The 16,239-nt window shown below is 38.9% G+C and overlaps 1 protein-coding gene across 3 annotated transcripts in view; it reads left to right on the top strand.

Annotated features, from left to right (window-relative positions):
- Nucleotides 1-16,239, top strand: part of RASSF6 (Ras association domain family member 6) — a 64,086-nt gene that overhangs the window by 25,909 nt on the left and 21,938 nt on the right. For 2 of the 3 annotated variants that reach the window (XM_019932714.3, XM_033857134.2), the window contains exons 3-4: nt 5,393-5,471; nt 10,793-10,932. In XM_019932714.3, the coding sequence (XP_019788273.2) occupies nt 5,393-5,471; nt 10,793-10,932 (219 nt within the window). The remainder of the gene's footprint in view (nt 1-5,392; nt 5,472-10,792; nt 10,933-16,239) is intronic. The other variant, XM_073805332.1, reaches the window with a different exon arrangement.

Raw genomic sequence — 16,239 nt, 5'->3', positions numbered from 1 at the left:
CAGCATACAACAGTATTTCCGGTTTGCCTTTGTCCAAATTTTAAGAATCACTTAGTAAAGAATGAGACGGGGTTTTCTGGTTTCCAGGAAAAGGATTAGATAGCCACTGAATTATGCTGTAAATCATTACTAAAATGAGGGAGAACTCTTATTACAACTAAAATTTGACACTCATTCTGTCTATGGGTGCAGGGCATAACTCATTTCCATTCATCATGCTGTCCAATATGTCAATGCATATTACAGTTTATAAAATTAAACACAAAGTGTTTCTTCCGGCCAAATAGCGTGATAAGATTGAGGAACTCCTCTCTTGCTCAGCCCATTATTCATGACAAACGTCAGAATGTGGGTAATTCCCATCTGCTGAGCAGATGCAATTCAGACCACAAAGTGCAAAGTACACCTAAGCATTTTACAGTCAACTCTGGATCCACTTTTACTCATTAAAACTGAGCTGGGAGCCTTACAGGAACAGGGAACCTTGAAAGGAGCAGGAACCCTGGCATCATTCCCCTACACCTGTCGCCCCCCCATGTTAAGTCTTTCCCTGGTTAGCACTCACCCAGGAGCTGTAATGACTAATTCTGGGTGTCCATCTGCATCTATCAGGGTCCCCTCTCTGTACTGTCAGTGCACAGTGCCAGCTTCTGTCCCGGCAAAGCTTAAGATTCTATGTGTTCGTTTAGTTAGAAGTCCAGTTTACATGGAAGTTTGCTGTTCCTTAGTTTAATAAAAACACTATTCATGTTATATATTATGTGATAATGTTTTTTAAAAATCCTTAGGATATATTATGATACAGTATTTCATGTTCGAGAAAACCAAGCTCTTCTTAAAAAATCAATTTATGTATCACACGTAAAGTATTGATATACAGGCTGTTTGTACCATGCCGACTTCTTGGGTGTCCCTGTGGCTTCTAGAAAAATTTGTAAACTGAGAAGACTGGATATGGAATTCATTTCTTATCACCCACTTTATAGCTTTGTTAGGGCAGCTGAACAGCTGTCTGGTCTAGGCTGGCGGGGGACTCTTTGGAGCTGAGAGGGAACAGTACACAGATGATTTTTTTCCTTTTTATGAGATAGGGAGGTCCATAGGTAACATTTAAGTTAAATCCTAAAAAATACATTATAATTAGCACTGACAAGTCACCATGTATATTAAATCAGTCTTCCCTTTCCTGACTAGGGACTGCCTAGATAACACTTTAGTGGTGGCCTTTGGATCTCCTAAACCAAATAATCCCTATACTTATTTTAGGTCTCTTCTAGACTTTAGATTCTTCTGTACATGAGGGACATTTGATCACCTTCCCACAGAACATAGCCTTGGCTCTCTACCCCAATACCATTGCAATTGTTCCACTCATCTTGCTGCCTCCGTGTTGTTTTGTCCTGAAATCTGTCTTCCATAAGCTCCCTAGTGGCCCTTAGAAGCATCATACCTTACACTTGCCTGCAACCCCCAGTAAGTGCCCATTGCCTGCAGGGTGAATTTTAAGCTTCTTAAAATGGTTCACAAGGTTCCTGCCTTCTTCTTCATCACTCACCATTCCCCATTTCACATGTTCTACTCTTAGAGTCCCAACTCTTTGAGCTTTTGCCACAAAAACTACAGAAATATCTAGAATGTCCTTGTTGATATTTTCTTTGCCTAGTAAGCTTCTCACACCCTTCTTGCTTAATCCTTCCCCTCCAGAGTGCACAATAGGCAGCATCTATTCCCTCAAGCTCTCACCCACCTCAGTGTACGGATGAGGCCTCTTTATTGTGATCACACAGCAAACCATTAGGACAGGTCTTCTGTTAGAGGACAAAATTTGAATCAGTCAGCAGATAAGAGATAATCAACTTGACAATAACTTCTTCAGCTCTTTGTGCCCTTAATGCCAACAAGTCGAGTTAGAATGTTGCAGGCTACACTTTATCCTCCTGTTGTATTAACCCATTGCTTCAACAGGTGCATAGACTAATCATCTCCAAAATTTCCTCTGGTAAAGTGCATACAATTAAAATGTGATGAAGTTTTAATATTTGGAATGCATACACCATTAGTGTAGTTGTTCACCTGACTTCCGGATTTTCTTTTCTAGTTCCTCACTTTATTACACCATTAACTTACCTAATTTTATCCCAACACTATTTTACTGAACTATTTTCTTCTTCCACATGCCAAAATCCTTCAAAGTTTCACTGATAGTCAGAAAGATCCTGCCTGTGGTGAGAAAAATATGGAAGATTTCTGTGGTATTTAGTTACCCTGTGTTACACATGGTTTATAGGTTGGCCAACTACCTCTGTAAAGGGTCAGATAATAAATATTTTAGGCTTTGTAGGCCATTTGGTTTGTATCACAACTACTCAACTCTGCAGTTATAGAAATAAAGCAGCTATAGACAATAGGCAAACAAAGTAGTGTGGCTGTATTCCAATAAAACTTTATCTGCAAAAGCAGGTGGCCTGGGACCACAGTTCGCTGACTCCCTGGGTCATTTGGAGACTTATTTCTGTGCAGAAAGATTTAGTCAGGTTTTTTCAGATACAGAAACATTTTCCAAGTAGCTTGTTCCCAGAGAATAATCTTTCTAATCAAACATGGTACTGAGGTAAATACTTTGAAGGATACTTGTACCGTACCTTAACATGCAGTTTTATCAGAAACAGAAGCTGAGGGAATAAGGTTATGTAAAGATTCATTTACTTTAATAACAACTCTCACAGCTCAGCATATCAGGAGTTGCATCCCAAGTGAACCGGAAATGTCCGTATGCTGCCCTGGCTCCCAATAATGAGAGCTATAAAAGTGTTCATGCTCTTTACCAGTATGTTAATTTTAAGGAACTATTCCACAGCAATGACTCCAATGAAACAAAATCCCTTGTGTGCCCAGTGATGTTTAGAACAGAAATAGTCATCAACACTAAAATTCTAAAGTAAGCCAGCTGGGAAACGGAAAAATAGCATGGAGGAATTCTGTAGAATTTTTTTATGTGGTGTTTGTGTGGAGTGTACTGATCCTTGGAAATGTGCGCATTAAAAATTACAAGTGAGAAAAGTCAAGTGGAAAGTATGTTTACCTGATCTCAAACATAAAAATCAATACACATGAACTCTGTCATTCATTACTCATTAAATGCTTATTGAATAAGTACCCACTATGAGCAAAGCTCTGCTCTAAGCACTGGGAAGACAGCAATGAATAAAATAGACCAAAATTCCTGCCCTCACGGAGCCAAGTATTCCTATGGGAGGGAGACAGGTATTGAAGATCAAAGGGATTTTAGCAATTACTATATCTGGAAGTTTAATATCATGAGATGCCTCCCCCATAAAGCAACTTATATAAAAAAGCTTTCCACCTGTTGATATGTTTGGTTTTATTTTAGGAATAAGACTTCTTCTGATCATTTCATTCAACCAGTGTTTGTTGAGTTCTTACTATGTGCCGTGCTCTCTTCCAGGCACATGAAACATAGTGTGAACGAAACATGGAAGCAAGCCTAGTCTCTTGGAGCTACAGTCTAGTGAAGGAGACAGAATATAAGATAAATAAATAAAATATATTCAAGGTTAGATGGTGACCAAGGGGCAGAGGTAAGGAGGAAAGCAGGATACGAATGTTGGGAGAAGGCAAACTTTCAGATTTGGTTGTCAAGAAGGACTCCTTGAGCAGGTGACTTTGGAGTAAATACCTAAAAAAAATGAATGCACTAACAGTGTGATGGCATGGGAGAGGTCATTCTGGGCAGAGGGAACAACATGTATAAGGGCCCTGGGGTGAGAATGTGCCTGGAGTACTCAAGGAACATCAAGGAGGCCAGCGGCTAGAGTTCAGTGAATGAAGGAAAGAGAAGTAGAAATGAGATGGAAGGTGTAAAAGGGATCAGATCACAACTGGCCTTTGAAGTCATTGGAAGGATATTGGCTTTTATTCTAATGATGAGAAGATATTGAAGAGCTTTGAGCAAAGGAGAGAGGTGATCAGGTTTGTTTTAAAATAACTCCTGCTGTTGAGAATAGACAACAAACACAGGGAGGCTTTTAGGAGACTGTTGCCATAACGCAGGTGAGAGAAGATAGCTTGGACCAGCAGGGTGAGTGACAGCAGCATCTTGAGCTGTGGTAGCACAAGGGGAGGATGGAGGTGTGGCAGGAACCAGCATTCCCATTGCCAGAGCCCACCTGCCACAGAGGGTGAGATGCCTAGGAGCAACAACTATTCCTGAACTGTTGCTGTATCTCCAGTGGAAAGCATAAAGTCAGGCACATACTAGGTGCTTAAATTAGGTTGATTAAATGTTGTAAAACAAAAGAGGAATGTGAAACGAAATCTGTTTTACAGGTTTCTCCTGCTACAGAACACTCTCCTCACCACTTTGTCTGCAGTCATTTTCCATTCTTTGGTTATTTATTTATTCTCTTATGAAAATATTTTAATTGTTAACAGTCAAAATAAAACTAACTCAAAATTTTATAAAACAACAACCCCGGGAAGAACTTGACAACAGAGAGGACAGTAGAAAAAAATTTAAAATCATCTCAAATCCTACCACCCACTAGAAATATTTTGATGTATATACTCCAGAATTTTTTTTTTTTTTTTTTTTTTTTTTTTTTTTTTTGGCTGCACTACAGAGCTTGTGGGTCTTAGTTCCCTGAACAGCGATCAAACCTGGGGCCTTGGCCATGAAAGCCTGGAGTCCTAACCACTGGACAGCCAGGGAGTTTCCTTTTACTCCAGAATTTTAAACAAAGAATATTTTTAAATGTCAGTTTGTTACTGTCAGATAAAAAGAACCTATACTTACACCATGTGGAAAATAACTCCTTCCTTGTTTATCAGGCAAGTCTTTCAAAATAGCACATAAATTAGCTATTACACATTGTATATGCAAAACTATGTGTTTATATATAGGATTAACCCACTCCATCCCCCGCAGGGAAGGCAAAGCTTTCATCAGGGTTTCAAAAGATACTGTGACTTAAATGGGTTGAGAACCACTGCTTTAGATTATAAATTCAATTCAAACAGCTCTTTGCAGCCAGTCATTTCTTCATTATGGAAGATTTTGAAGGACTTTTTAAAAATCAAATTCAACTTTGAAATTATTAACACACATCTTCACTAAGGGAAAGTAACCACCTAAGACCAGATTTTATTTGTTTTACTTTGATGATTTATTTATGAATTAACACCTTCAACATTTGTTGATGTCCTAAGAAGGCTTCAGTTTTCAATGACTTATATTAAAATGACAGAATAGTAAAGATTCCATTGAACCATTTTTTCCTATCTCATATCTTTTTGAACTGAAGGCACCATTATTGCCTTCTACCATTAAAAAGCCTAAGACTGATTGTAACTGAATGTAATATTGTTTTTTTAGGGAACAACTTAATTCTTTATTGAAGACCTATAACATCTTTTATAGGAACCAGAAAAATCTGCATATTTTATATGGACAGGTAAGCCCGTCAAAGAAATGCAGTACAGTTTAATTCACAGGAGAAAAAAATCCATAAAAGTACAGAGAAGTCAGGATAAGTTGGAGTCCGTAAGGCAAAACATCTGGGAGAAGCAGGTGAATCTTTAACTTGATCAGGATTTTTCGGTTTTAGACTATATTGCAAAATCCTAGTCCTGAAACATGTGACTTTCCAAGTATTTTTTTAGAATGGGAAAACGTTTAAAACAACTTTAATGACATATTTGCTTTCTACTTTAAAAACAGAGTATGAACATCTTTTGAACAGCAATTCCATTAAAAATCTATCCTAGAAACAATTCAGCAAGCCTTTTTAAGGTTGCAACTGGCAGGCTACTGTACAAAGTGGCCTTAGATTGGTTTTTTAATGCCTCATCCTCCACAGGTCTTCCTACTCAGTCTTGTATTCTAATGAGACTCACTTCACATCTTTACAATATCTTCCTGGTCCTAGGGAACATTAGAACTTTCTACCTACGTTTCAGATCTTCAAATGTGTACAGCATTGACTTTAGGCCACCACTGTTCCAATCTGTAATTGGAACAGAAGGAAATTTATAAACCTCTCTGGCCTTTATTAGTGAGCTTAAATGATTTAGTTTGATTGGACATTTCAGTTACCTTCCCAAATGTAATTTCCTACAGAATTAGGAAATAACTAATCCCTTTATAAAGAAATGGGCCTAAATTTTTTAAATGGCCTAATTTTAAATTATTTCAATATTATCCTGTATCTTAGATCTCTCATATAGGTAACTGTAAAAATATAAAATTTAAGAAAAGATCAAAACTTTAAGAAAATGATTTCATATTTTAATTCGGTTGTTTCCATAGAATTCATGATGTTAAGAAGTTCATTTCCTTTAGGAAAATGTTTGAATTTTGATGTGACAAGCATATAAGTTGAGGCGTGTCATTTCCTATTCTGTGAATCAGTGCTCAATCTGCAAGTCATTTGATTTTTCAGAATAAAGTGCCCTGTCTTACATAATTTTTTAAAACTGTATGAAGTAAAGTATACAGTGAGAATATCAGATTGCTTAATCTTTCCATCTTTACTTACCATCAATAAAGTTAGAATCCCGGGCTTCCCTGGTGGCGCAGTGGTTGGGAGTCCGCCTGCCAATGCAGGGGACACGGGTTCAAGCCCTGGTCTGGGAGGATCCCACATGCTGCGGAGCAGCTAAGCCCATGCGCCACAACTACTGAGCCTGTGCTCTAGAGCCCGTGTGCCACAGCTGCTGAAGCCCATGTGCCTAGAGCCCGTGCTCCACAACAAGAGAAGCCATCGCAATGAGAGGACCGTGCACTGCAACGAAGAGTGGCCCCTGCTCACCGCAACTAGAGAAAGCCCGTGCATAGCAACAAAAGACCCAACACAGCCTAAATAAATAAATAAATAATAAAATAAATAAATTTAAAAATAAATAAATAAATAAAGTTAGAATCCGGAATTTTGCAAGTCTCTGACTTAGTTACAATGATGGGCACTGTTAAAAGGGGCAGTCCATGGAGAATAGCATGTAGCTTTCTAAATCTCTGATTAATTAACTTAATGAATATTTATTGTATACAACACAGCAGACATTGTTCTAAAAGCTAGAGACATAGCAATGAAGAAACTAGACAATGTCCTGCCTTCATGCTTGCTTACATTTTAGTAGTCAGAAAAGAAACAAAAAAGTAAACTGTGTATCCAATGGTGATAAAGGCTGGAGAGGGACTTTGCTTGTGACACAGTAGTTAAGAATCCGCCTGTCAATGCAGGGGACACGGGCTCGAGCCCTGGTCTGGGAAGATCCCACATGCTGCGGAGCTACTAAGCCTGTGCGACACAACTACTGAGTTGCCTACTGCAGCTACGTGCTGCAGCTACTGAAGCCTGCGCACCTAGAGCCCATGCTCTGCAACAAGAGAAGCCACCACAATGAGAAGCCCGCACACCACAACAAAGAGTAGCCCCTGCTTGCCGCAACTAGAGAAAGCCCACGTGCAGCAATGAAGACCCAATGCAGCCAAAAAAAGAAAGGCTGTGGAGAATAACAAAGCAGGGAAGAGGGCTCAGGAATCTAAGTGGATGAGGAAAGAAGAACATTTGACCAAAGACTGAAAGATGTCAGAGAGCAAACCTTGTAGAAGCCTGTGGGACACACATTCCAGGCACAGACATATCCAGCAGCCCAATAAAGGTCCTGAGCCTGGCTGGTGTAACTGAGGTACGGTGGGGAAGCCAGTGCAGCAGGAACCTTGTGGGAATGGGATAGTAGAGAACAAGGAAGCTATAGAGAGAACTGAGAAGGGGAGGGCACCAGAGCATGTAGGGTCTTATAGATCATTGTGAAGACTTCAGTTTGTACTTGGAATGAGATGGAAAGCCACTGAGGAGTTGTGATATTATCTAAAGATTCATTTTAAAAGGATCTCTCTAACGAACTTATGGTTACCGGGGGGAAGGTGGGGGAGGGATAGTTAGGGAGTTTGGGATTGACATGTACACACTGCTGTATTTTAAGTGGATAACCAACAAGGACCTACTGTACAGCACAGGGAACCTGCTCAATATTATGTAACAATCTAAATGGGAAAAGAATTTGAAAAAGAATAGATATATATATATATATGTATAGCTGAATCACTTTGCTGTACACCCGACACTAACACAACATTGTTAATCAACTATACTCCAATATAAAATAAAAAGTTAAAAAAGTAAAAAATAAAACGATCTCTCTAGCTACTAAGAATACATAGAGGGGCAAGAGAAGAATGAGGTAGACCCCAAAGAAACTATTGTGATAACCAGGCAAACAATGACAGTGGCATAAACTAGAATTGTGGTAGTACCCATGGTGAGTATAGCCATATTGGGGATATATTTTTAAGGTAAAGCTAATGGGATTTGCTAACGTATTGGATTTTGAGAGGTTAAGTATGAAAGAAAGTTTAATGGTGACTTTAAAAATGTTGACCTGAACAACTGGAAGGATGGGGGTTCTATTTACCAAGATGGGGAAGACTGGGAAAGGAAAATAGTTACAGGAAGAAAGATCAAAAGTTAATTAGGAACGTATTAAATTCGATGTCAAGTTTGACAACTGAAGTTTAGGGGAAGGTTTGGGCTGTATATCTAAAGTTGGGAGCTATTAGTTTAGAGATGGCATATAAGGATCATTGAGATCACCAAGGGTATTGGTGTAGATCTAGAAGAGAAAAGGCCTGAAGATTGAGACAATGAGATTAGATAAGTATAAACAAGGCTTCAGGGATAATTTATTTAGTAAATTTCAAAAGGGATGATTTCTTTTTTTAAATTAAATTTATTTATTTATTTATGGCTGCACTGGGTCTTCGTTGCTGCACACGGGCTTTCTCTAGTTGCAGCGAATGGGGGCTACTCTTTGTTGCGGTGTGCAGGCTTCTCACTGTAGTGGCTTCTCTTGTGGAGCACGGGCTCTAAGTGCACAGGCTTCAGTAGTTGTGGCTTACGGGCTCTAGAGCACAGGCTCAGTAATTGCGGCACACAGGCCTCGTTGCTCCATGGCATGTGGAGTCCTCCCGGACCAGGGCTTGAACCCGTGTCCCCTGCATTGGCAGGCGGATTCTCAACCTCTGCGCCACCAGGGAAGTCCTAGAGATGGTTTCTGAAATTAAAAAATATTCTGATATTCCTTACATGAGAAAACCTCATTTTCTGATAATAGTTGGAGTATTTCTTCTTGAAAGCAAAAGTTAGATAACCTCAGAAGAGCAGTTATTCTATGAGTTTTTTGTTTTGTTTTGTTTTGTTTTTTGCGGTATGCAGGGCCTCTCACTGTTGTGGCCTCTCCCGTTGCGGAGCACAGGCTCCGGACGCGCAGGCTCAGCGGCCATGGCTCACGGGCCCAGCCGCTCCGCGGCATGTGGGATCTTCCCAGACCGGGGCACGAACCCGTGTCCCCTGCATTTGTAGGCAGACTCTCAACCACTGCGCCACCAGGGAAGCCCCTCCCCTATGAGTTTTTGATATAAGGGATTCATTGTAGTATAATTAAGCCACGGAAAGATGTTATACATCAATAACTAAAATGTAGGCTCTGCATCATGTACTGCCCTTTCAGAGGGCAAATTATGTGTGGCTGTTAAGGACAACTGATTGGTACCTGACCTCACAGTGATCTGAAATATGAACTCAAAAGGAGGAGAAAGAGCAAAACTTTGTTTCAGGAGTGACTCCAAAGTAGGCTTGTCAGCCAAAGAAATAATAAGCAATATCATTTATTGAGCACTTTAAATACGAGGTCCTATGAATCAAGGATTGTTATGATTTCATTCTTCAGAAGAAGCAGCCCAGTTTTATAGGTGTTTGACATCTTGTCCAAGAGAACACAGCTAGAAAATGGCAGAGTCAGAGTTCAAACACAGGTCTGTCTGATTCCAGAGTCTAGAGTTTTCATTACACTCTCAAATAAGAATTGAGTCATTTATGTTTATATTTATTATGTTTTCTAATTATTGATTTTTCATAATAACAAGTAGTTATTGCATGTTAGAGTAGTTATTGGATAGTTGGAATGTTCTTTCTATATTTCCCAAATTTACTATAATAATAACACTACTTTAATAACAGACTTTTACATATATAAGAGAGCAATAGATTAGAAAATACATTCTATGGGAATGTGCTTTGGTATTAATATGTACATCCACAGGATAAGTAAGTGTTCAATCCTGTTTACTAATTTTTCTTTGCATAGAATTCCCTTCTTTTGTTATAATAGTTCCAACTTGAAAGAGATTACTCAAGTGCTATTGATTTTTTTCAAAAATATAATTTGTTGTGTATTTTACACTGTGTTTTTACATACATTATTTCACTTGTTCTGCATAAGTTTGTGAGCTAAATTTTTCCTGTTCAGAAATGAGAAAATAGCCACTAAACTGAACAATAGCTGTTCTTCTGAATTCTACTTTAGCACAGTTTTTAATTCTGCTTTAATTTTACGCTAAATAGAATTAGAGAATTAAAATTCCACTTAATTGAAGAAGCAGAGTTCAGAAAATATTTTAGCATACTGTGCCCTTTGGTGGGCATGTCATTACGATTATGACTTTGCTGGTTATAGCTGTTTTCAAAAATAAAAGAATGTTTCAAAAGTAGAAATGTTTTGTAGATAAATTTAAAAGCCAAACAGTCCCACCTGGGAATTTATTTTTTATCTATTAAGATGTCTTACAGACCTCATTTCTAAATCTTCAGTTAAAACATTTGCCTTCTATAAATAATACAAAAACAGTGTTTGTGATGATTGGTTTCTCCCCTAGACTGACGATGGTAAACTAATTGTTGAAGGAATGCTGGACATTTTCTGGGGAGTAAAGCAGCCTATACAACTGAAAATACAAGATGAGAAGCAAATCCCTTCTTTCACTGTGCTGAAGTCACCAGATGTCTTTTCCAAAAGGTGAGCTACCTTTTATGATTTTAATTCCTTAGAAAATGATCTTCATATTTACCTTTTTTGTGTGCCTCAAGGATGAAAGCTCTAAAGTTTATACACAACCTCATTTAATCCCCCATCAACTCTAGGACGTTTGTGTCCAGGGCTCTGAGAGGTTAGGTAGTTTGTGCAAGATCCCCAATTACCATGTAGCAGAACTGGACTGGACCTCAGGTCTATGAGCGCCAGAGTCTGGCTCTTGACCTCTCTGCTGTATTCCTTCTCTTCTGCGAGACTGCATTCTTTCACTAGAAAAAACAAAATGTAAAGGCAAGATTTCATTAGCCCTGGTCTTATCACCAAAAAGAGGGGGATAAAATTTAAATTTCTCCTCTTCTTAGAACAAAGAGCTTTTCCTGCTTTCTGGAAAGGAGACTTAATTATGTTCCATCTGATTGCTGTGTCCTGTTAGGATCAGGACAAAGTGCATGTGAAGTACAGTAAATGCACAAAACAGTACTCTGTGTGGGTTTATGCAACTGTACCTTGAATACGTAAGTTGGGCTGAGATATATCTTTTCATTATCCTTTACAATTTTTAGAAAAATTAATAAATATTCCCAAAGAAATCACAGATATAAATATTGTTTTCTTCCTCCCTCCCTTCTCCCCTTCCTTTTTAATCCTTGACTTTCTAACACATCTCCTTTTTGCGTGTACATGGAGGTATCAAGCGTTCTCTTTATCCATCCTTCTATCCATAACTAGATGAGCTGGAGTTCTAGCAGGAGAGAGGATAGAGAGAGAGCAGCCAGGACCTTTTCCTCAATCTGACCTTTGGTCATAACCAAGGAAAATCGGGTATCACCTTGAGGGAAGCCCCACTTTTCCTTTGGGGAAAACACTGAAGTCCCACTATGATTTGCACCTTGCCAATCTTTCTCAAATGTGAGGTTCCAGCAATTCCAGCAATTTTATAATTCCCTACACATGTCATGCAGTTTCTTACTTTCCTGACTCTCTGCCTGGAAGCCTATCTGCTTCTCGACATCCATTTGCTAGACTCTTCCACCAATCCTTTAAGATTCAGGTCGGTAACACATTCTCCAGAGAGCCTTTTCTGACCCTGTAGTAGGTACCCTGACAACTTTTCTATATCCCTTTCAGAGCATGCCGTTAACTGTATTTTTATACCCCTGCCCCCACCCCCCCAGCCTGTGAGCTCCTCAAGGGTAAGGAGCATGCTTTATTCATTTTTATCCTGGTGCTCAGCAGTGTGTCGGCACAAAGAGAGGACTCAGAATTTAGTATCAAATGAACCCCACGGAATCCTGGTGGTTAAATTACCTCTGCTCTGTTGGGTAAACTGTCTCTCCATCTACCATTTCTGATTAGTCTCCCATCCAAGCTAATGAAGGGCAAAGGGTCCCGTACTTATGAACAGCAGAAGAGAAACCACAGACAGGCAGCCTGATGAAGCCCTGCATCCCTCACCTTCAGGTACTAGAAGATTGATGGGGCTGATGATTCTAAATGACAAGGAGCATCATTTAAAAGTAAAAACTACCCCTGGGCCCTGCTTTTAGGAAACTGTACAAGATATGAATTTGGCAAAATTAGCTAGCATTCTTCATATTGCCTAAGAACTCATTGCAAAGTTCTCTGAGCAGCCAGCTCTTTTTGATGCATTTAAATTATTTGAATCATGAATGCTTGATTAATATGGAACACTATGGGAAGATGTCAAAGAGTTGCAGTAAGCTACCTGTATTAGCACATTAAGCTATCACGATTTTGAATGGATATCCCAAGATATTTTCTTTAATTTCTCAAATTAAAATTCAAACCCTTGGGCTTCCCTGGTGGCGCAGTGGTTGAGAGTCCGCCTGCCGATGCAGGGGACACGGGTTCATGCCCCGGTCCGGGAAGATCCCACATGCCGCGGAGCGGCTAGGCCCGTGAGCCATGGCCGCTGAGCCTGCGCGTCCGGAGCCTGTGCTCCGCAACGGGAGAGGCCACAACAGTGAGAGGCCCGCGTACCGCAAAAAAAAAAAAAAATTCAAACCCTTGTTCCTAGAAACACTGAATTTGAGGATGAGTTTCCGAAGCCCAGGTAGACAAGGTATATTGATGCCTTTCCATATTCTGTGGCAGATTATAAATTAATCTCCTTATGATGTGACTTCCATAGAATCCATTTGCCTTTTCTTATTGTTTATCAGAACAGTGCTGTGAAACAAACATAAGTTATCTCCTTTAGTTTAAAGCTGAGAAAAAAAAATAATAAAGTTGAGAAAGACTACCCTAGAAAACTTTGCTTGCCCTTTACCACAGTAATGAGACTTACTGGGAGAATATTTGAAGTGCAGTGTATCCGATTTTTCTGGTGGGTAAGAATTGTCAGAAAAAGATCCTTGGTCTCTGATTCCCTAGTGGGGTGCAGAGCCACTTTGTTTCAATCCAGTCCTAGACACCCTCACTCTGGTTGCTACCGTCACTGTGGTATTCGTTTAAACTCCGAGCCTTGAATGAAATTGTGTAAGGAAATGGACTATTCCCTCACTCCCTAACAATTCTTATTGTTCTCTTTCCCACACTGGGTTTCTGTGGGCAGAACTTATACCTCTACTCTCTCAGGATCACAGATTTAATATCTCCAGTGGATGGATATGGAATGTGGAATGAAAGACGTGGAAGTTGTGTACTCAGCTGCAGGAAGGGCTGCAATCTTTTCTTTCAATTCACCGTTGGGGAGAATCATCAGTTTGTCAAGCTAGTTTGTTTTAATTATCTTTGAAATGAGTCCCACTGAATCAGCTTAATGGGAGTGGTATAAGTTTAAAAGTAAATCAGTTTGAGCTGTGACCACTTGTGATCTTTTATGGAAACAATTCTACGGACAGTACTTTGATCTCTCATATCTGGTCCAAGTATTTTGTCTTGGAAATTTTTCGTAAAAACAGCTTTATTGAGGTTATGTTTGCTTGCACCAGTTTTCATTTCTGCTTTTAATTTCTTTCCAAAGTCTGCTTTGACATGCGTTGGACAAGTCATGGCAGAATGGCATAAAGAGCAAAAACTGGACAGGTGTACATTTGAATGGCATCAATAGTGTTTTTTCTTTTACAAGGTGGGTAGAGAAGTGGCCACCTTCTATGTGTCTATCAAATTTCTACCTCCTTTTTATTTTGCAGCTCATTAGAAAACCTCCCCACAGTTTAAATTTGCTAATGGTATATATCCTGAAGCTTGATCAGGGCAACGCTAACAGTCCTGTGCTTGGGCAAGTTAAACTATTTGATAGTACATGAAGTCCCAACGAGGTTTCTTTGGAAAACTTTGGGTAACTGCCTTCAAGTTTAGTCACTTGCGCAGCTGTATGTGGAGACGCTTCAAATTACACAATCCAGAGCTGAAAACGGGTGGGTTTGGGGGTGATGGGGGCGTTGTTTATTTTTGCTAAGATGGTAGGAAGGAAAATGGGCCAAACACTGACCATATTGAGGCATGTTTGTTTCTCTGTATTTGTGTGACACCACTAAGCTGAGAGAAGGTGAGGACAGGGGTGAAGTTGGGCAGGATTACCAAGAACTTATAGCACATCACTGGTCTGGTATGCTTGGGCTCTCTCATCTTCCCCCATGGGAGATACCATTGGGGTGCTTTGCCTTTTTAGTTTGCATGTTTCGTTGGTATTCTGTCTTTTCCATTGCCAACACTCTTTCTATGATAATCACATCTGCCTTTTTCAATTAATCTTCTATAGATTGGGGAAAATTGATAATTTTATCTCTCATAAGAATAACTAGAAAAGGGAGCCCTCCTACACTCTTGGTGGCAATGTAAATTGGTACAGCCACCATGGAGAACATTATGGAGGTTCCTTAAAAAAATAAAAATAGAGTTACCATATTATACTGCAATCCCACTCCTGGGCATGTATCCATAAAAGATTAAAACTCTAATTTGAAAAGATACATGAACCCCAATGTTCATAGCAGCACTATTTACAGTCGCCAAGACTTGGAAGCAACCTAAATGTCCATTGAAAGATGAATGGATAAAGATGATGTTGTGTATATATATATATATATATATATATATATATATATATATATATAATGGAATATTACTCAGCCATAAAAAAGAATTAAATAATTCCATTTGCAGCAAGATGGATGGACCTGGAGAACATCATACTGAGTGAAGTAAGTCAGACAAAGACAAATACCACAAATATCACTTATATGTGGAATCTAAAATAAATGATACAAATGAACTTATTTACAAAACAGAAATAGACTCACAGACACAGAAAACAAACTTATGGTTACCAAAGGAGAAAAGTGGGGGAGGGATAAATTAGGAGTTTGGGATTAACAGATACACACTACTATATATAAAATAGGTAAACAACAAGGGCCTACTGTATAGCACAAGAACTATGTTCAATATCTTGTAATAACCTATAATGGAAAAGAATCTGAAAAAGGAAATATATACACATATATATATATATATATATATCTTAATCACTTTGCTATACACCTAAAACATTGTAAATTAACTATACTTCAATTGACAATAAAAAAGGAAGAATAACTAGAGTCTGAGTCAGGACCAAAACAGTTCTCCTTTGAGTTAAAGTTATTGCCTAAAGTTCTTGGACTTTTAAGACATTTATTTTGACTGGCTATATTCTGTATAGTACAGCTTACTAGAAAATTAATAAACAAATATATTAGGATTATCTTATCTGTGTCATAAGGCTTTTATTATGAGGCTCAAATGATATCGAAGTTGTAAAAAGACATCAAAGGAATTCAGAGATCAAGGAAGAAAAGGACCATGTTTATTCATATTTGCCACCACTAGTATGAATAAGCATTTTTTGTTGCTATTGCCACCAGTGACATTTGGGAAGAATTAATGCCACAGATTCCCTATGGGTGAATATTTTTTGTTCACAAGGAAAACAGACATTATGAAAGAGACTCTTAGTAGGACTAAGACTGGTCCCAGCTACGAGAGTGTCTATTAACCTAGAGACATCTAGGAATACCTTGGATCCCTAATGGCTCCTGACCCATCATGAAATGGATGGGGATTATGATGAGGATAACAATGAAGATGAGGATGATCACGATAGTTTTTAACACATATTGAGTGCTTACTATGTGTTGGGCACTTTTTCAAGGATTTTACACAAATTAACTCATTTAATCTTCTCAATAACCTTATCCTACCTCATACTATAATCATCCCCATTTCATAGGTGAGAACACTAATGCACAGAGAAGATAAGTAGCTTATCTAAAGCCAGAAAGAAAA

The sequence above is a fragment of the Tursiops truncatus genome, chromosome 5 (genome assembly GCF_011762595.2).
Source record: "Tursiops truncatus isolate mTurTru1 chromosome 5, mTurTru1.mat.Y, whole genome shotgun sequence".
Taxonomy (NCBI): domain Eukaryota; kingdom Metazoa; phylum Chordata; class Mammalia; order Artiodactyla; family Delphinidae; genus Tursiops; species Tursiops truncatus.
The sequence above is the reverse complement of the archived record's forward strand: the minus strand, read 5'-3'. Positions and strand labels throughout refer to the sequence as shown.